We start from the raw sequence: 20,111 nt of genomic DNA, 5'->3' as shown, positions 1-20,111 counted from the left end.
TGACCAGAAATCAGATGAACATCTAGGCTAGGACAGAGGTCTGGTTTGGTTTTGTTTTATGGGAAAGACTCAAATAAATCTTTAAATTACATGGCTTAAAATTTCTTAATTTTACAAAGGAACATTGGTTTTATCGTGGCAGATCTGGATGAGACAGAAGTTTACCGTGTCCAGGGCAAACGTATCACCAAACTGTGATGTTTCCTCTACTTGACGATTTTATGACGAGTGATTTCATTATAAAAATCAAAATTCTTCCATCTTTTCCCCAAGGGAGGACCACTCAAGTTTTTACCACAGTATTCGAAACTGACAGCCTACCACGTCACGATCATTAATACCTTTGACCAGTCTACTCTGGACACACTACAACTGTCTGTTCTAAGCTATGGTTAATCACAACACTCTCTAGGTTGATCCTTACGCTGATTCCCCAAGAAAATGAGGGCATTCTACATTTAATTTTTTTCCTTCCAAGTTCCTGTTTGAGACAAAAAAACTGGAAAGAATTAAAATGACACAAGTAAGAGCTGAGGTGTGAAACTTAACAATGGGATGCCTGTACCTGCAAACCGCATCCTTTGTTCCCACTGCCAGCAGTGGCTGATGACTAAGTCAGAGCAATAGTTTTTTCTACCAAGGCCTAAAGTCAGCTCTCTGCAGCCTGAGTAATCTCCATCAGTAGATGCTACTATCTCTAAAGCTGTACTGCTGTCATCAGTCACTGTGGTGTCGAGAACAATGTCCTAACCCAGCCTGCACGACATTTGTCATCAGGATCATTCTCTGTTCCATGAGATTTGTAATTATATTATTGCACAGAGTCTCACTTCTGAAGAGTGGAGAGGATGAGGAAGGACATGGTACAATACCCACCTGTCTCCTGTACTCCCAAGTGGGGTCGTACACCTTCCATCCGTTTTCTGGGAAAACCTCTTTGTATTCGAATGCAAAAAGTGGCTGAAAGAAAGAAAATTTACCATTAAGAGCCCACCCAGAGCCCATTTCCAGGATGTCTGATATCTCAAATAGTAACTCATGACTGGTCCTTCTTTTTTCCCACTGCACTACTTTTCTTTTAGGGCTTTGTGAAAAAGATTAACATGCTCACTGTAGCAGATAATTAGTACAACAATGCACTTCCCTCTATACCCCTGCTCTTGCTTGTCTAGTATCTAGTACTTCATGGACAAAAGGAGTTTATTATTAAAGAGAGAAAGAAAAGATGACTTGGGCAAGAACGGTCTTACATATTAAGAACTAGATACTTTCAACCAGTACTTGAAGCAACAATTGCAGTGCCATAACATGACAGAGCTGACTAATTGCATTCCAGATTTGGGGCAGTGCAGTCACCATTAGCTGTAAACCTCTGATGAATGTCACTGGGCTTTGAGTATTTCTCCTGTTATGAGGATGTATAAGTCGTTCTCCATGCATGAAGGAAGCCAGCCCCACAGTAGTAGACTTTTCCTGTGTTCTATACAACCTAAACTCTTACACAGTTAATTCTAAAACAGATTTAAAAACCAGCATTTCTCCTCCTTCAACAAAATGCACCCCATGTGAACCCTGTACCAAGTAGACGGGACTGAACAAAACAGCTTACTACCACTTGGTGTTTTTTGGTAAAAACTGAAAAGAAAATACTTACCAGATTATTTGAAACCGGGAAAGCGTATTTCATCAGGTTCTCAAATATGGATCGTCTAGTTCTCCCTTCAGGCTTATGAGCAAATCGCAAGTTTCTAATATCCTAGGAAAAACGAGGCAAATCAAATTGCAGATTTCTGAACCGCTTCAAAATCCAAAGAAAATCCAAAAGCCAGCATTCAAAATAGGGTCACATCATGACGCTCTTTCTAGTACTGATCTATTATCATAGTTTGGTCGCTGTTGTATTGCAACTCTGGGTTTGGTTCAGCAGTCGTCTGCAACCTCCAGCAAAGCTTGCCACAACTGCTGAGGAGCCAAGGGAGTGCACAGGTGCACCTGCAGCATCTTGTCTTCACGTGAAGCTCTCTACCTGCCAAAAATCTAGGGGAGAGGCCTGTTCAGGGACAGGCTATCTCTGATTGGCAGGACTTTGTGAGACAGACCTCCTAGCTCTTACTGGGTTCTCATGCTGAGCTGGGCCAGAAGACAGCTGGAAGGGATTGCCTCACAAAGTACCTACTACTGTGCATAGGGAGCTAAAGTCCAGCCAGTTTGGTGCAAAGCAACCAATGTCATCTCCCTTTAAAGCTTCCATCTCTCAGAGCACTCAAGAGGATGTCCTGAAACTGAGAACTCCTCCACTTTGCACAGCTGCGCAGTTTCCACAAAGAGTGGTAACCCAGGACACCCTTTCCGTACTTATCTACAAAATAAAATTCGGGAACTAAATAAAGCATCTCTAAGATGCTAAGATTTTCCAGCCAGGCCTACAACTCAAACACTTGTAGTAAACAGTTTAAAAGCCACCAGCAGGAAATGAGCTATCAAGTTCAGGCATATGAAGATGGTACAGCAAGTCAGAGAATGAGATAAATGGCTAAAGACTTAGCTTTCTCACAGAACTGAGATTAGGTAATTGGTGTCAGACAGAGAACATTTCAGGATGCATAAGCTGTATTGCTTCTACTCTGTTATTGCACTAAACTGCTCTGCATATCCTGGGCCAAGCAGGCTGGCGCATATATATATATATATATATATATATATATATATATATATATATATGCTGTGTAGGGCCAGAATACCCATCACATAGTCTGCGCCTGGGTCTCCCACCCAGGGAAACAATGGAGTTCACTCCAAACTTGACCACGTGTGCAAATCTACATATAGGCAAAATGGCTGAGGACTAGGAATCCAGATCAAAATAGGGAACAAATTAGCTTGCCAGCACAAGCACCCCTACGCTAGCCAGGGAGGATCATGACTGCAACAGGACAAGGGAGCAGCTGGATGATTTGGTATAGATTATATCAATTGCTCTTGACTCAGCACACCCACAGCCTGCGAGTCTGTTTAGCTTCCTGGTGCCTCAAAATCACAGTGGTGACCAGATCAGTTTGGGACTCCTTTTCACTCCTCCATCTGCTCTTATCCAGCAAGTGGCATCCTTTCAGCCTTGAAGGGGCTTTGACAAGAGCTAAGCAGCACAAGACCTACAAGATTCAGAATCCAGCTCTCCACACATGGCCACTAAGGAAAGCAGAGGGGCCATGGCCTGGCTGAACAGCGGAGGTATGGATTTAGGACTGGAGGTGGTGGCTTTATCTACTTTGTGGGTCTATAGTAAGGAGGCACAAGGAGGTGAATTGTTAATTTTTATTGAAGTTTGCATTTCTCTCTCGAGAGGCACATGTGAAATATATACTGCCTTGAAAGAAATGAAAGAACAGCCTCAAGGAGGACTAAAGGCTACTTGCCAGTCCCTCACCACAAAGCACAGCAGCAGGTGGACATAAGCTAACGATTTAGGGGGAAATGTGCCCCTTTGTTGATCTTGAAACGCAAGTGAGTGTAAGGCATCCCATATTCCACAATGACTGGCCTACTTGGAATAGCCTGTGGACAACCCTGAGAACTGCATTAGTGGGATGCAGGTGGGTTTCTACTATGAAGAAAAGACATTACCTAGCACAAAGCCTGAATAAAGGACTGGATCTCATCTCAAATGAGTGTAGCTGGAGAATCCTGAAAATTACTTTTAAAATCAGATGGTTTTTGAAGTGTGTGAAGTCATACTGACTGAAATGTTTTGCAGAACTTCCTACAGTACTACAGAGAAAACCTTTTAAAATGTATGTTCCCCTTCCCCTACTGTGAAACACAAATAGAAGTTTACCTTGCACACAATCTCCAGCCCGTAAGAATTCTCACCACGACTGGAAGCACCTCCAATTTTCTCCACTCTGTTGATTACACCTAAAGATGCATCTAGGACAAAAGGAGGGTCCTGTAGACAGTTGAAATTTGTGAGTTTAAAAAGGGGAGGGGGAAAAATCCCCAGCTCCTGCTTCCTTACGTCTATATTCCCAAACATATAGCTATGATTCACACAGAATTACTCTCAAAGAACACCTAGGTCTAAAGATTGAATAGACAACGAAAGCAGAGAGTTTCAAAAGCTTACCCGTTCCATGCTTTTAAAATACAGTCTATAATTGGTAACAGTAAGGGTTCCTCTGATTGCTCCAGTGAAGGGGCAGATGTAAGTAACATCCTTAGCTTAAAAAAAGAAAAAAAAATTTGTTAATTTCATGGTTATTTTATGGAAGTAAATTATGACAGCAACAATATTTGGGGGCTCTACTTTTCAGGTCATGAAATGAAAACAAGCTTAATCTGGGGTTCTAGCTTAGAACTAACAGGCAATTTTCAGTTCTGTGGAGAAGGTAAGAGTTTGGGTATAAACTGAACTCCAGGCAAGTACCATCACCTAGAATCCTACATTTGCACAGAACTGCCGCCCCTGTAAAAAAACCAGTATTCAGCTGCAACCTGTTTACTCTTACTAAGCAATGCATTGCCAGTAGCTGAGAACCATGCACAAAAAGAACATTTGAAGCTGACAACAAGCTGCATAAAAACCAAGGATCGTCGGCAAGCTGGTTTGTGACACCAAGGACAGGAAAAGGCAGTTCTCCTACATGTGGCTTTTAGGATGCTTGGGTCCTTCTGCACACCCTTGCACACAGAGTCAGCCCTGGATGAAGGCCCTCATGCTAAAAGCCAGCAGAGGTACAGCAATTTCCAGCAGCCACAAATCTGTATAGCACCCAACTGCTCATGATTTTAAGTCTGAAGTCAGCGATCAAGTTACTCTGCAATAACTCAATTATTTTTGAGCCTGAGTGATGGTGACTCAAAACAGTCCCCTTCTTAAAAGACCCCAAACATTTCTCACTTGTTCTAGCAAAAGGTAAGAGTTACTGCTGGTTTTCCACAGCAAACACCTCCCCTAACTGCCCTTCTGTTTTACATCAATTAAAAACGCCAACATTTAAGTCATTCCCTTCCCCCGCCATCGCCCAGCAGTGACCCATCACATCTTCTGCCACTGAAGCAGTTGGCTGGCTGTGCCGTGGCAATAGTTTACGCTATCACCGCCAAGTAATGACACCCCTCAAACACACAGAGATCCTTTCAGCAGACCCACTGACCAGAGCTGCCAGATCCATGAACTCCCTGGACCACCTTAATAACCTTAAGCCTTCAAACCCTACAGGATCCATTTTGCAAGGGCTGTGTGAAGTCAGCTTGTCTCCCATCCAGGTGACAGTCACCACACACATGAGGCATAAGGTTACTGGGGTGTCAAGATGGGGATCTGAATTTCTTCTACCTTTATCCCACGAGATTTAGTGTGGAGGGAGGGAGGAAGAGAGATTGCCTTACTCCAGGGCACTGGCAACTCATATAACTAAATCATCCTCACGTCAGCTCTACTTCTGCATAGTCTTCACTGACTCTCGATATCTGGATATAGAGAAGGATCCTTAAATATCAGGAGTGACTAATTCAGAGCAAAATACGTAGCACAAAACTTTTGGTTAAAAATTAAAAAAATATATATATACACACATGCTAGCAATTCCATTATTTATTTATTTATTTAAATTTACATGCATTTGTTTGAAGGACAATTAAACAGAAAATGCTTCTAGCCAGTTCTAATTAAACCAAGTGTTTCATTATTGGCCAATTATTAATCACTTCTTTTTCAAAGACTAGTTTGACAGAGGTTTGAAAGCAGACTTATGAAGCATAATAAGGGTGAGGGCAGCCTGTCTGATTTTTCCACTAGAGTTCCCATTATTCAAAATGTAATTTCAAAATGTTTAAAAAAAAATAAGAGAAGTGTGCATTTACATCTGAAAAGGAACAAGATTTCTGGGTAAAGAGGGAAGGCACTAGAAAAATGTTTTCCAGGTAAGGAATCCCAGGCACAAACAGTGGCCTTGCCAGCTTGTAAGCCACATCACCTTTCACATTTGCATTTTATTAGCTTGGTTTCCTAAGGAAACAATTTACTTAATTACACTGCACATGTACACATGTACCTATACACATGGCTTGTCTGACCTAACCCTACCATGGTTGTATGATTTCAGCAGTCTTTATCTGATAAATAGGGATCTCCATGCATTAAAATGCTTCACTGTTTGTGAGAACAGATGCCAGGTATAATAGAGAGGCTGTAGGCTGTACTAGTGCTACTACCAAGGGAAAGTCTAATAAGCTCAGTCTTTGGTAGATATAAGAGAACCCATATGGGAGAAAGATACTGGAAACCAGGATTTACTAATTCCCCTGCCTATAGAATTCTGGTCTTTTATAGGGCCAATCTTACCCTAGATTATTGGGTTGGCTGAAATAATTTCTCCTCCTTTCCTGTAAAATACAAAGAGAATTACATTTGCCTTTCTTGACACTTTTAACAGGAAATAATTATTGCTGATGAATAATAAAGATTTCCTTTTTGCTACCTTTAACTTCTTGCTGGACCAGGCAGCTGCTGTCTGGCCTACTCCAAAAGCCACCCAGTCTTACAGACTTACATGGCTCCTCACATCCTTTGCCAACTGATAAAACATTGGTAACTCTGATCTCTTAAACCATTCCCCAGGAACCGTTCAAAACACAGTCTCGCTGTCAGAGCTAACTGTGCCTGTGGAGTGAGTTAGAAGTCAGTCTGCAGTGCGTGGTTGGAGTACAAGTTCAGAGTCCTTAGGAAAGGAGTAGAGAAAAGAGCATTGAGGTGGGGTTTTTTGCTTGGTTTTGGGGGGTTTTGGGGGGGTGGGTTTTATTTGTGAGGTATTTTCAGATTTATTTTTTTGTGGGTTTTTTTTATTCTTAGGACAGAAGTTGCACTCTTCCATATATAATACTTTAAGAACAAGGCAATATGTTAAACTAGCGAATGCAAAATCTTTCACAGAAAACTAATCAAGAGGCTTACTCAGACTTTCAGACTGGAGTGCATCAGCAAACCTGATGCATGTCCGAATGTCTTGATGAAAAAAAAACCAGCTCCATCCTTGTATCACAGCAAGTTTCCTGCAGCAGCACTGTATCCTCTCCTGCAGTCTGTGACAAAGATGCGACACACAATCGTGCTGTGTCAACCTAAGAAGTTACCCTATGGCAAGCACAACTTGAAACAGTCGAGCCACGTCCTCTCAGGAGGCAGCAAATGCAAAGCTCTGCAACCTACCTCATCACTCACACTAAAATACATTGAATTGCCTTGTATTTGCTACATGCTAAGAGGAGACATATCATTACCTTGGCTCATCTGATGCGCAAAAACTTGATTAATGAGACAACCTGATCATGGTTCTCAAACCATCAGCAATTTGCTGTTGTTGGTCAATGACCGCCAAGATATTTTGCTCTATGGATATTTTATTTGGTCAGCAAACAATAAGGAATTTCCTCTTCACGTACCCATGTCTTTAATGGTTTCTCCTGGTAGCAAAGGCGGCTCTTCCATTTCGGCCAATTTATTAGTCTCCCTCAGGACCTAGGCAAAAGATAGAGGTAGAAAAAGAAATTCATTACATTTTCATAAACTAAGAGGTTTACACTTACCTGCAACGGGTCAACTATATCAAAGACAACAAATATTCAAAAATCTTGAGGTACTGCCTAATGTCTCAGCCCCTGAAAGGTCAACACAAAGTATGTGAGACACCTCAGTGCAGTCCTTGAGCATACTACTGGGCCATGCAGAAGTGTTTAAAGCAAGCATTGTCTGTAATGGAGAAGCTGTGCAAAGCAGGCCCTGTGCTTTGGCAGCACACTTCCCAAGTGGCTGCCTTTCATGCATCAACCTTCTCCTCCACAGCCCATCATCACAAGACAAACTCCCTAACACTTACATGCAGAACCAAAGGCATCAGTTCCTTTCCCAGATGAAGTGATCAACTGTTACCATGATGCTATCAACTATTAAGTCAAGCAATTTCTAGTTTACACTGAGAAAAGTTAAAAGGAACACCTTGTCACACCACTGTCTTCAACGAGGGTCCAACAACTGCAAAAATCCTGATTTGGCTCAGCAGCAGTGACCTGTTACAAAGGTTATGTTTTGATAGGCATGTACAGGCAGAACAGTGTGGATTTTTTTTTTTTTTTGGCTGCCATATGACCCCTCCTCCACTTTCCCTTGGGTTAAAGTTATACCACAGGGCATTACTTTTCACAGATATGATTGCATTTACACAGAGGTTTTCACAAGAACAGCCACTATCACAAGCAGATGGACATTTTAGGAAAGCACAGCTGTAACTATGAAAGCATAACATGAGGTCTAAACCTATGGTAAGAACTAGGGGAGAAGATCACATGTAAGTGACCAAGACTAAGGGCTAAGTCTGTGTGGCCAAACACAGATGGATTTAATCATATTGCCCATGCCTCGAACTGGCCAAATGATCACAACCCCAGCAGCACACCGTTTGCTCAACCTGACAACACAGAGACTCATGCTGTAGCAACCACAAGACTTTGGGTTTCAAGTTGATGTGCATCCCACCTGGTGGAGATAGGCAGAGAGAGCTCATGTCTGCTCACAGCTGAATGTGCAGACTCACCTAAAATGCTTTCTTTATCTTAATGTGAGGAAAGAGAAATAATTGTTTTAATTTGATATCAGGAAATCCCTGCAAAGAAAATTCAAAGACATGGCCTAAAGTGGCACTCTAGAACCTGACACATCTGTGGTCAACTTTCATGTAGGATCAAGACAGAGGGAGAGCCTCGGGGAAGAAGAATTCTCTAAACTATGCAAAAAAATGAAAACCAAACCCAAAGAAACCCCATGCCACAATAAGAGCACGTTCCAGCATTTTCACACAACAGACTGATGTATAGATGAAAAGATTAACAAGATCAAAGCCTTCTCGAGAACAAGATGTACATTTTATAAAATGCATTCAAAAGACTCTAAAAAAAAAAGTAATAATAAAGGCAAGTACAGTCCTGGCTTCCTAACAGGAACCTCACAACTGTACCCACTTAGGCCAGCTCTTACCAGGGAGGCTGCCAGAGCAGCCGGACTGGGGTCTACAGGATGGGTAAAGGGAGGTCACCATTGACAGAGCTCACACTGGCAGCAACTTGCAGGAAAGCTTCTCCTCCCTCATGTCAGCAATACCAGTAAAAACAAGGTTTTGCTGGCATAACTAGCAGAAGTCTACGCCGAGGACTTCTTGTCAGCACAGCTGTGTTGGCCAAAGATCACAGATCCCATCAAAGCCCTGACTGACGGCCTCCCTGACAAAAGCCTGTGATGTGGACCTGCTCTCAACTCCTGTGTGTCAATTTTTGTGCTTGAGTAACAGCCTTGAAATTATCAGGATAACATCTGGATTATGCCAAATGAGACAGAGGCTTCTGGCTCATTAGTCCATAAGTGGTGGTCATCTTTGCAGCCTTTTATCTTGGAAGGACATTAGTAAAAATACACTCTGTTCAGGACACAATCACAACTTCTTTGAGAAGATCCGTACCCCAAATGGGCAGCAGCTGCTGCTAGGATCACTTCAGTCAACAGCTGGACTCGCTGCTCTCCTGCAGATGTCAGCAAGAGCACATCCAGTGGTAAACACTTGGGGGATGGGGTTCTGTCTTAAGCCAAAACAACTATGAGGTAAGATACACAGAAAGCATTTGGTATGACAAACAGTTGCTGTGATAACTAGGTGGGCAGTGCTCAGGTGGCTTTTAAACACTGTTCTGCAGGTGGGGGAGAGGAGGGAAGAGGCAAGCAGTATGGAAGGCAAAGACCTCCATGTCAACACCACTGTGTAAAGACAAGGTTGAAAGCTCTTTCAGCTTAAAAACTGGCTAAGACTAATAAAATCCATCTGCTCACTTGCACTCTGAAATGTGGAGTCCCCAGGGTCAGAGGAAAGGGTTAGCGATCCAAACCTGTGCTCACTTCAACACAGGGCAGCAGACAGATAGACTACTGGAAGCACAGCACTTCAAGGTCAACAGTTTCTGCCCCTTCCCTCGCCCCTACTCTCCCCCTTCCTTTTTCTTTTGGTACAGAGTTGAGGACTAAACTCATTTTCACCATCCCTCAACTGACCTCAGCCACATGACCTACCTCAGGTAACACAGCACCGACTGCCTCCATCATAGTTTCAAAGTCGGCGCAAGCACATCCCCCCTGGATAAGAGCCATCCTTCCCAAGAGGCTGAGACAGACATGGTCACAAAGCCCAGGACAAACACTTCTCTGGTGTGCTGATCTTTGCAGCATCTGCCCAGCTCTAAAACCCTGAATGAGCCTCCTGGTTGGAACATGAACACTTGAAACCCATCCTGGCAGAAACCAAGAAATGAACAGTAGGCATTTTCCTGAAATCCACCTCTATCAATGGCTCCTTAAAATTGATTCAGGGAAATACAATCTGTATGCAGCTGACAATGCAAGGCAGGAGGCATAGGAGAAGACATCTGGGGCAGCGCTAAAGGACAGAGGCTGGCAGGAGGGAGGAAAAGTCGGTGGATAAGGAAAAAGGAGTTTTGGAAACAGATCAAGGGGGAAGAATGGGATGGGGCATTGCACATGGAACTCTGGGAGGACACTAGCACCACAGATGGACCTTCTGCTGCTTATATGACTAAGGAGATGACATGAAAAGCCCTTCCATCTTACTGCCACCCTCCCTTTCCAAAATCAAAATATGATTCATTAAACTGTGAGAAAAATCTTTTTTTGTACATTAGCCTATTTTCAAGACTCTAAAAATAACACTCCTGGGCCCATATTTAGCCCTCTGCAGATCTTGCAAAATGAGATTAAGAGCTCCAGTGAGGCAAGGAAGAAAGTAGGGGAGTCAGGGACATGACTGCGGCAGCCCGGCTGCAGGAGAGTGACAGGTGGCTACTGATGCATTAACGCTATTGAGGCAGGTACCATATACATCTATAACTGACATGTTCCACCTCTGTGTGCCTCAAGTTCAAAACAGAGAGTGGTTAGAGATCTGCAATGAAGGTTGCAGCCAGAGGTGGGCAGAATCAGCGTTACTTAGAAATAGGACCATGTTGATATAGAGTCACACATTGGCTGTATCTGTCACAACCATCACTAAGATGTTTTACGTAAGAAACAAATACAACCACCAAAAATCAGTAGACTACTTTGCCATGCTTCTAAAGCCAAAAAGGTCTTCGTTATCTTTTCTGCACAAAAATGTTCTGCTTGGTAACTGAATCTCTGAGGGAATTGAGTTTAGTTACACACCAGAATAACCATTATTTCTGTCTTCTTTTACTGAGTAACACCATCTACCCATTCCACCCATCAGCAGCTCTCTCTCTAGATAAAGCAGCTCTCTGGGATGCTGAGCATGGGAGTACCTTAGCACCTAAACACAAGTCCTGCCTCAGCTCAGAGGGTGTGAGGACTTCATGCTGCCACCTACCTTTGTTCCCTGCTCAAGCAGTGACTTGGAGGAACAAACCCACACTTGCTACATTTAACAACTGCTTCTCTTACTCCAGGATCCAACCTTGTGTTAGCTCCAGCCCACTTACCCATGGCTGAAGGTGCAGAGCTCTCTCATGCCCTCCCACCTATAGCACCCAAGGCAAGGAAACCCTGATGCTGTATGGTTGACACAACCTCCAGATCTCAGCAACAAAACAATCACCTCCTTTGCTTGCATGTATGGGGTCAGAGAAAGAGGTTTAGATCCTGCTAAAGAGGTAAGACTGCTCCTTGCCTTTTCCCTTACCTCTTCACACTGCGATTCAGGGTACTGCAGTTCTGCCAAGCTGCTTCAAGCACGTGTTTACACTGCCTCCTAACAGCAGCCAGCATGCTGCTCCAAAAATCCCTCTCCCAATTGACATCCCCGCGCCACTCATGCACGTAGCTCATCCCAAGCAGCTACAGCCAACTCAGGGTGGTACAGAGTTACAGTGCACCCTAAGTACGGGGTCTCAGAGGTGTGCGCATTGCTGAACACTGCTCCAGAAGGGCCTGAGGGTGCATGAAACTCTATATTCAGGGTTTGCTTTTGCCTGTGAACAAAACAACTGATATAATTTCCTCCTGTATTGTCTGTGAGGCGTTTGCCTACCAGTGGAGCCACACAGCCAGGATGACAACACACGTCCTGCACTGGCTGAGGCCGAGCCAGGATTGCCTCCTCCTACCCAATCTACCAGTGCTGTAATTGCCCCTGTTCTAGTTCAATCAAGATGCCTGGGTTCACTTAATGGGTTTTTTAATGGCTGTTTTTCCATAACCTGGATCATTTTCCCAGGACTGGCTTAGGTTGTGACTACACCAGTGAATGCGTGTAAACCCAGGGCGAGGGAGGGAGAGCAGCCAGGACAGACTAGGGACAGTAACTTTGTCCCTGGACACCGACATCTGCAGCACAAGCCTCCAGATAACAAAGATGCATGAAGAGAGCACCTGTGGTCCCTCCTAGTTATTTTCCAGTTATTCTCTTCTACTTCACCCTGAATATTTAAGTCCTGAAACCCACAGAGAAAGGTCAGGGTTTTTTAGCTTCATGCAACTTAAGGGGAGACTACAGGTTTGTGTTACAAATTGCTGTGTAAGTTTTCCCAAGTCCGCATAGATTCTTCTATCCTGAATGAACAAAAATAATCTTTTCTGGTTTAGACAGAATTAAAATGTACCCTTTCTGAGGGTTTTTTTTCCCCTCTGAGTTAATCTCTCCTTGGTAACCTCCTACACACTACAAACCATTTTGCACATTTTGAACAGATTTGTTATGCATAAAGCCACAGCGCTGGTGCGATATGTCCGACCTGACACCGTGACCACCTTGCTTCCACATTATTCCTTTTCCCAAAACCACATCTGCCTCATCTATTGAAAAGACAAGCTCTCTAGGCTCGGAGCTGCTTTTGTTCCAGCTACATACGGTCCTGTTTGGTGTTTCCTAGTTTCCTACAGCAGGAAGCCGGTCTCTTAACTGGTCCCTTGACATAAACATATATAACCCGTCTCTATAGACAAACATCATACACACACACACACAAAATCCCTTTGCATCTGCAGCCCCTGAACTCACGGGTTTGGCATATCTACCTTGGAGCATGCACTGGTCAGCAGCAACAGGCAGGATATACACTGCAGGGACAAGAATATGTGTGTGTTTGTACATGTGCATGCGCAAGAATATGCACACAGAATTAGTAGATTTTAAGAATGCGTAGCTTTTCAAATTATAGGTGAAATATGGATTTGAAACTCAACAGCCAAGTGAAAGGTTTTATCGCCTACAGGAAAGTATTTGTCTGATACTTCACATTTTAACGGACTACCTGGGAATATTCTGCTTGTAGTTAACATATCTAAACTTTCCTCCCCCACCTTCTTTTTTTTAAATGTCTTTCCCTCAAGGACTGGCACATGATTAAATGCCCTCCTGAATCAGCACTCTTGCCAGTCTGCAGGCAGGGTAGTCAGTAAACTGCAGGAATATCCATTTCATCTAAAACTGGAGATCCACAGCTGAGCTAGTCACCCTAGGCACTCTGTACTGTCAGTGGAAAGCAGGAGACCTAGGCAATTCACCTTCAGGATGAGTGCTTTGCTTCCCACCAAAGGCTGAGAACTAGGATAAATAACTCCAGTGCAGATCTGTTGGGGTGAATCCCATCTCTGGTGCTTCACTGTGGCCAGTGCAGCAATGCCCAATCTCCTGGACATCTCAGTACAACTGAGTAGTCACAACCTGTATTTTGCAGAGAGTTCCAAACTTACTCTGTGCAGAGAGGCAGCAGGAGATGAGCCAGGCCAGATCCAAAAATTGCATGAACTTCATTAAAACAGGCATGACTCCAAAGCTTGTAGGATAGGTCTTATTAGACGAGTTACCAGACACAGCTTTTGGGTCAGAGCCGGCTACTTTCTGCTGTCTCAGAGAACCACATGAGGGAACTCAGCCTTTCTGCAAAGGCTCAGCCATAGGATTATTTTTACATACTTGATTTTTTAAAAAATTTATTTTCTTTGTAAACCAAGAGCAAAACATACGCACTTACGTAACCAATGTTTTCCTCCTTTCAAACGCCTTTTGGTGGTCTCATACCATGTTCACCTATTCCTTCCCCTGAACTGCTCTCCCTCTCCATCCCTCTCCTCTTTCATGGCTGTCACCATAGAGGACAGTGCCACTATGGTAGGTGTATCAAGATTTATCATTACTGCAATGATGGTGTAACAATCTCTGAAACAAAACAGATAGAGAAGTTCTTTCCATTCACCTTAGAAAAAAAAGCCACGGAGGTCTAATTCTGCCCAGCTGATATGTGCAGAATCAAGACCTGCATGCTTGTTTAGGATAATTTTTCATAGGTGCGTTGGTTTCTTCTCTAAATGAAACATTTCTCACAACAGAAAAAAGGGCACCGCTTTTTCTAGCATTTTGCTACTAAGATGTTTCTGTCTTCTCAATGCTCAGTTAGAAGGACCACAAAACAGTAGCCATGCTTACTTGACAAATCCTCCTGTAGACTACAAACACTGTACTACTTTGAGGAGATTTTCAGCTGCCATCTATGGCTATTTCACGTGTACTTTGAGAAGATTTATGTACTATGGATCCTACTGAAAATGCAATAAAACATAAACTGAGCAAGTAAATGGACTTTGTTGATTATTTTTGAATCATTAAGAATACCACAGCAGAATGACTATGGGAAAGAACAGCAGTATCTCTGCATGACTGAGGCATGGGGACTCTTCTGAGGATTATGACCAGATGGGTTGAAAAACTGTTAGAGACATTCAGACCAGCAAGATATTAATTGCAGGGAAATACTTTGTGTCTTATTCTTTTGGGATATTAGAAGTTCAAAGGGGAAAAGACAAAACACCATGGGCCCATGGATCATTTCAGAATAGTACACAGAGAATCAAATATACTGTCCAAAGACCACATGAAGCCCATTCAGCTCCTAAGAGAGTACTCAGCCAAAGCAGGCTTTCTAGCTTGGTTAAAAAACAACACAAGAAGCATTTAAGTTATCAATAAAATGTTCTGAGAACAGGCCATCTATTACACTGCTCTCAAGAAAATAATCACATACAATGTACATTGTAACTGCCTTTCAACTATGCTTTCCTGTCATAACTAAAAAAACAAACTGTGATGATCTCTACCTACCATATATATTTTGAGAAAGTATAAATAGGCTTGAGAAATCACTTGCTTACTTACCACTGTCTTGAAAATCTTTAAAAATAAGCTGAAGATTAGTGTATTTAAAAAAAAAATGCAATTGCCAAGGTAATATAAAGGGACTCCTCTGCACGAGGAAGTAGCCACCATGCGGTGTTTCCCTGGGGTTTTCCGCTTTATTTTTTCCACGATGTCCTTCTCCACTCAGACCTGAGCGTCCAGTGACAAAGAACAGCCTCTCTGGGCTGGTGAATCTCCTGGGCCCTTGCTGCACAAGTACAAGGCAAGACTTAGAAGCTCAAAAGAACTCATTGTTGAAGGCCACTTGTTCAACCATGGCTGGCTTGTCTCTTCAAGTTTGTATGGCTTGGTGCCTCAAGACAATTCTCTCATTACGCTCCGACAGAAAGTCGTCATTGACTCAACACAGCAACGCTCCCTGGCACAGAAGGTTGCAGATATTATCTATTCAAACAAGTCCAACATTTTTTAATACAGAACCTTCTTCAGTGCCAAGGGTTCCACATATGTCTCAAATGACAACAGGTCTGTTCTCCACTGTCTGCTCAAAAACTTTGGACAGCACATTAGCCTGACTCTATCCTTTCTTTACTTTTACTGAATTTTGTTTAGCAAACAACTTATATGGGAAAACAGATTAAAATTTTCAAGAAAGCATTAAACTAGTTAAGTGAAGCTCATATCATCAGTCTCAGTAACAGAAAAACACTCTGACCAAATAGAGTTATAAATTCTTCTGATCAAAATAAGTCGCAAAAAACTGTCTCTGTTACCAAGAATTTCACTTTGGAGTTTAGTGATACATAAGATAAGGATTCAAGACACAAGTAATTATATATTTACAATGAGTAAACAACATACAGAGGTGAATGAAGATGTTTCATTCAGTACAAAAACATCTACAGAAAATCAAATCTTGGCAGGTACTGCATGCAGTCACAAATCCTCATGCTCCTTTTAAATACCGTGCTTGTTTATTCCTGCCTGATTTGTGCTTCAGTCTACAAAACTATAACTACAGGTGGGAAAAAAAAGGAGAAAAAAGTCACCTCTTACCCAGTTTTACTCAGCAAAATGAGCATTCTTGCACTTTGTAGCTAGGAGAAATACGGCAGTCGATTAGGAAGAGCTGAAAATATTTTTGAGGAACATATGAAGGCCATTTGCTTATTTTCCTTAGTTTTCCATGCCTAATAGATGGCAATCATAAACGCTTCCAGAGATTTCTTTCACTGTGCATTACTTCATATTCAAACATTCAGGTACCTCTATACAAGAAATATTAGCAACACTTGCTGTCTTTTCTCTCTTCTAACTAGAGAAGCACTTAGGGAGTATTATTTCCACGTAAAGGAGACAGAAAACTGACTGCATCTGGCTTTTCCCCCCATCTAATTTGCATGAAATCAATATTTTGCAACCCAGAGGCTGGCTACTCTGTGTTTTTGTTTCCTTGAAAGGGGGAGGTGCAGAAAAGGACTTACTGGGGAGAGGTGCAGGGAGGGGACCAAGCTTTTCCATCTCTTAGGACAGTTTAAAAAGAAAGATTGTAATTCTCATGAAATATACAGCATTTACAGTCATGGAAACTGAAGTCCTCGAAAAACATGGCAACAGCAGGGGCTAAATTCCAGTCATTCACAGGGCTGTCCTGGAATGACCACCCTTATGGACAAGAGCATCATTCATTCTCCAGAACCAGCCCTTTGTGCCTTTGCTCATTGACAGCTTAATGCTCCAAAGAAGAAAGTAAGCCCGTTTCCCACAGACAAACACACGCAACTTGTACAGCCAAAATCAGAATTTCGAGATAGTTAAAATATTTTTCTCCATATGATTTTCCTACTTCTCCTCTGCCGCTCTTTAAGTCCCTCTACTTGATATCTTTGGTAATGTGAAGCATCGCCTGTTCTTGGACTTGGCCCTGATTTCATCCCTGTGTGCAGTGAGACCTGTGGAAATACTACATGCAAATCAGGTAAGGACTACTTCTGCCTGCACAGCTTCTACCTTCTGTACACCCACAAAAATGTGAGGTGCACCTCCACGTGAGAATATAACTGAGCCCAAAGTGATGACACAGAGAAACACATATGGTCAAGTCTTCACAAAGTGACAGTAAAAAGATGAACTGTTTATTTAATCTCACTGCTGTATCACCAGTTCACAGCCAGCCAAGTCTTTTGTGACCACAGGTCGATTATCTTCACCATCTGGTGGCTTGTGCAATATGGTCTGTAATTTAATAGCAGTCACAGTCCAGTGCACGGGGAAGGAAAGCTCGCACCACAGAAGACACCTTTGCATTTTCTATGAACTGCTCTTCTTACAGGCAGTCCCAAGCAGAGTTAAAGGCCAGTCCAAAACAGGAATACTTATCCCCATATACCATTAAGTGAGGGATGGAGCCGACTGGCAGGCAGAGAGTCTTCAGCAATGCTGGAGGCGCTTAGGCAGAGGTTTTTTTCCATGATTTAGTGCTTCTAAGCTAGCATCATTCACTAACTGAAAAGTCCCTTAAAAGCAAAACTAAAAAACATTGCTTAAATGAGCGCTTAAGGTTTAAAAGTTATGCCGCTCTCTAAACCCAGCTCTTGTTGAACATGTGTTACACATAAGTGAAGCCTGACACACTTCCTGCGTTGGCAGGGAGATAGCAATGGAAAAGCTCACTGAGGCTAGTTTTAGTGATTTACAGCAAAGGGGCAGTGGGGGGGGGGAAATCACATCTTTCTTCAATATGCTTTTCTGCTAACAATATACATGTTCTACACAAAACTAGTCTAAGCCACTTTGCGCTAAAGCTAGAATAAAGTAACATAAAGGTGGCAAAGTCAGTGACTGGCATTTCAGTTAATCCTTCCCAACATCACCTGAGGGACAACATTTACCTCAATTTTAGAGGTCTACATCTAGAGAAATTACCCTGAACTCTCTCCATAGTCAGAGGAGAAACACAGTAGGTTTTCAAATGAGACAAAACTGCACCTTTATTGGAGCACAGCTGAAGTTGGGATCCCCGCTGAGAAATCAGTTGCTGCCCCTCAAATAACGTTACACAACATCCTGTAGCAAGGACTTCTCTAGCTCAGCTACATGATGTTCTCACCTAGCATGGGCATTTCCTTAAAGCCAAGATAAATCACATCATAAATGACCTATTTCTTTCCATCAACTACAAAGGAATCATGGTTGGCTAGCCTAAATGCAGACTTGCTCAAACAGATTTCATCCAGGAAACCTAAGGAGACAGCAACGGCATCCATTTACTGTCTTGGAAGGGGAGACTCCTTCATATACCTTTTGTCATGCATCAGTTATATATCTTACAAAAGAAACCACATGGGCTTGTCCACAGTCTCCAACCATATACACAATGAATAACAAATTAAGTTTACACAAGCAACTCTGTTTCTTTCCATTTCTAACCTTTGAGTCCTGGGCATGCTACGATAATGTTCTTGCATCTTACATAAACCCACTGCAAATCTACTGATTCCTCATATATTAAAGGAGAAAATCATTATGGAGAATGGGACACATGCTTGTACAACATTCTCAGGGGAACATCAGGAATTGTGGATCTTACTGTTGCCCTCAAAGGGGAGAATGGTTTAGTGGTCACAAACAGCAATGCCAAGAACACAGATTTGAACCACTTTTTTTGAAGGCTGCACAACTAAGCAGGTGACATATGGGTCTGCTGTACTGGTTTCCTCTGTCCACAGAATGGACTAGAAGGAAGAAGCAAGATAAGAAAGCCAACGTATTAGTTTCTATCCTCTGGCTCAGGCTTTCACTGTATACAATCCAAGACCAAGCACAATGTACCTTAACAAATTTTCAAGCAAAGGTACTGTTCTTGAGGGAAGTGGCAGCAGGCTCCACTGGCCGTATCCACTGCTTCCTAACTGCAGATGGAAAGGATCCAACCCTTTCATGAGAGCTACTCCAAAGCTTTGAACACTTCAGGCATTATCCTATAAGTCAACAGCTAACTCAAAATGAAAGTCCCTACTGATAAAAGCTATAGCATTAGCAAGAAGACTTAAGAGAAGTAGTATAAAATGCAGAGACATGTCTGCCCATAGGTGCAGGAGAAAATATCACCTATAGGACTTAGTAGCAAGACTCTCACCTAATAACCACCAAGTTCCCAGATCTGTAAGAGATATTTATGTACCTCAATCCCTCTGGTAATGTTGGCTGTAAGACGTTTTTAAAATCTCATCCCAAATTACAAAGCATCTATGAATTTCCAGTTCATTTTCACTTCCAACTACTTCTATTCAATTCTGTTCTTGCCTGATCTATAACTTATGTTAAAACTTATGGCAGTGTATTTGCTAAAAATTCCCTCAAAAAAATGCATTCCCTAAATCAAGTCTAAACAGCTTCAGATTTGAGATCAGGAAGGGGGTGGAGGGGAGAACCTAAAAGTGCTTTGTTGTTTTTCTGTTGGCGTTTGTTTTTTTTCCCCTATGAAACTAACTGAAGCAGCCAGAAGTTATTTAGAGTTAGTTTATGAAGTGAAAATTCTATAAATTGTAGTGGAAAGGCAATTTAATCTTAGTTCCAGATATTGAAATGCTAAATATACATTAAAAATAAAACCTTCATACAGGTTATTATTAAATACATTGGAGAAAGATTTAGGAAAAATACTGCACATGCATTCAGTAGGAATCCCCAGTGGTTGTCTCATTTACCTCATTACACACATGTGCGCACACACACAGAGTGTTAATTGCACTCCAAAAGAAAACTGCAGGCCCAGACTGCAAGAAATGATGTGGGTCCTTCCCTTGGTTCCCTCCTCCTGATGGACGCCTACTATTCTTCTAAAAATTCCCCACAGAAAAAGAGAGTGCTAATTGTAGTTATCACAAAGTGTTTTTCCGTCGTCACAGA

The 20,111-nt window shown here is 42.4% G+C and overlaps 1 protein-coding gene across 7 annotated transcripts in view; it reads right to left on the bottom strand.

The window, feature by feature from the left end:
* Positions 1 to 20,111, bottom strand: part of MTMR2 (myotubularin related protein 2) — a 63,982-nt gene that overhangs the window by 19,346 nt on the left and 24,525 nt on the right. For 6 of the 7 annotated variants that reach the window (XM_074816212.1, XM_074816214.1, XM_074816218.1 and 3 more), the window contains exons 3-7: positions 7,441 to 7,516; positions 4,124 to 4,218; positions 3,836 to 3,946; positions 1,655 to 1,756; positions 877 to 960 (exon numbers count right to left, since the gene is read on the bottom strand). In XM_074816212.1, the coding sequence (XP_074672313.1) occupies positions 877 to 960; positions 1,655 to 1,756; positions 3,836 to 3,946; positions 4,124 to 4,218; positions 7,441 to 7,516 (468 nt within the window). Of the gene's footprint in view, positions 1 to 876; positions 961 to 1,654; positions 1,757 to 3,835; positions 3,947 to 4,123; positions 4,219 to 5,335; positions 5,386 to 7,440; positions 7,517 to 20,111 lie in introns of those variants that run through there. The other variant, XM_074816217.1, reaches the window with a different exon arrangement.

The sequence above is a fragment of the Strix aluco genome, chromosome 2 (assembly GCF_031877795.1).
Source record: "Strix aluco isolate bStrAlu1 chromosome 2, bStrAlu1.hap1, whole genome shotgun sequence".
Taxonomy (NCBI): Eukaryota; Metazoa; Chordata; class Aves; order Strigiformes; family Strigidae; genus Strix; species Strix aluco.
This window is presented reverse-complemented; position numbering and strand designations above follow the sequence as displayed.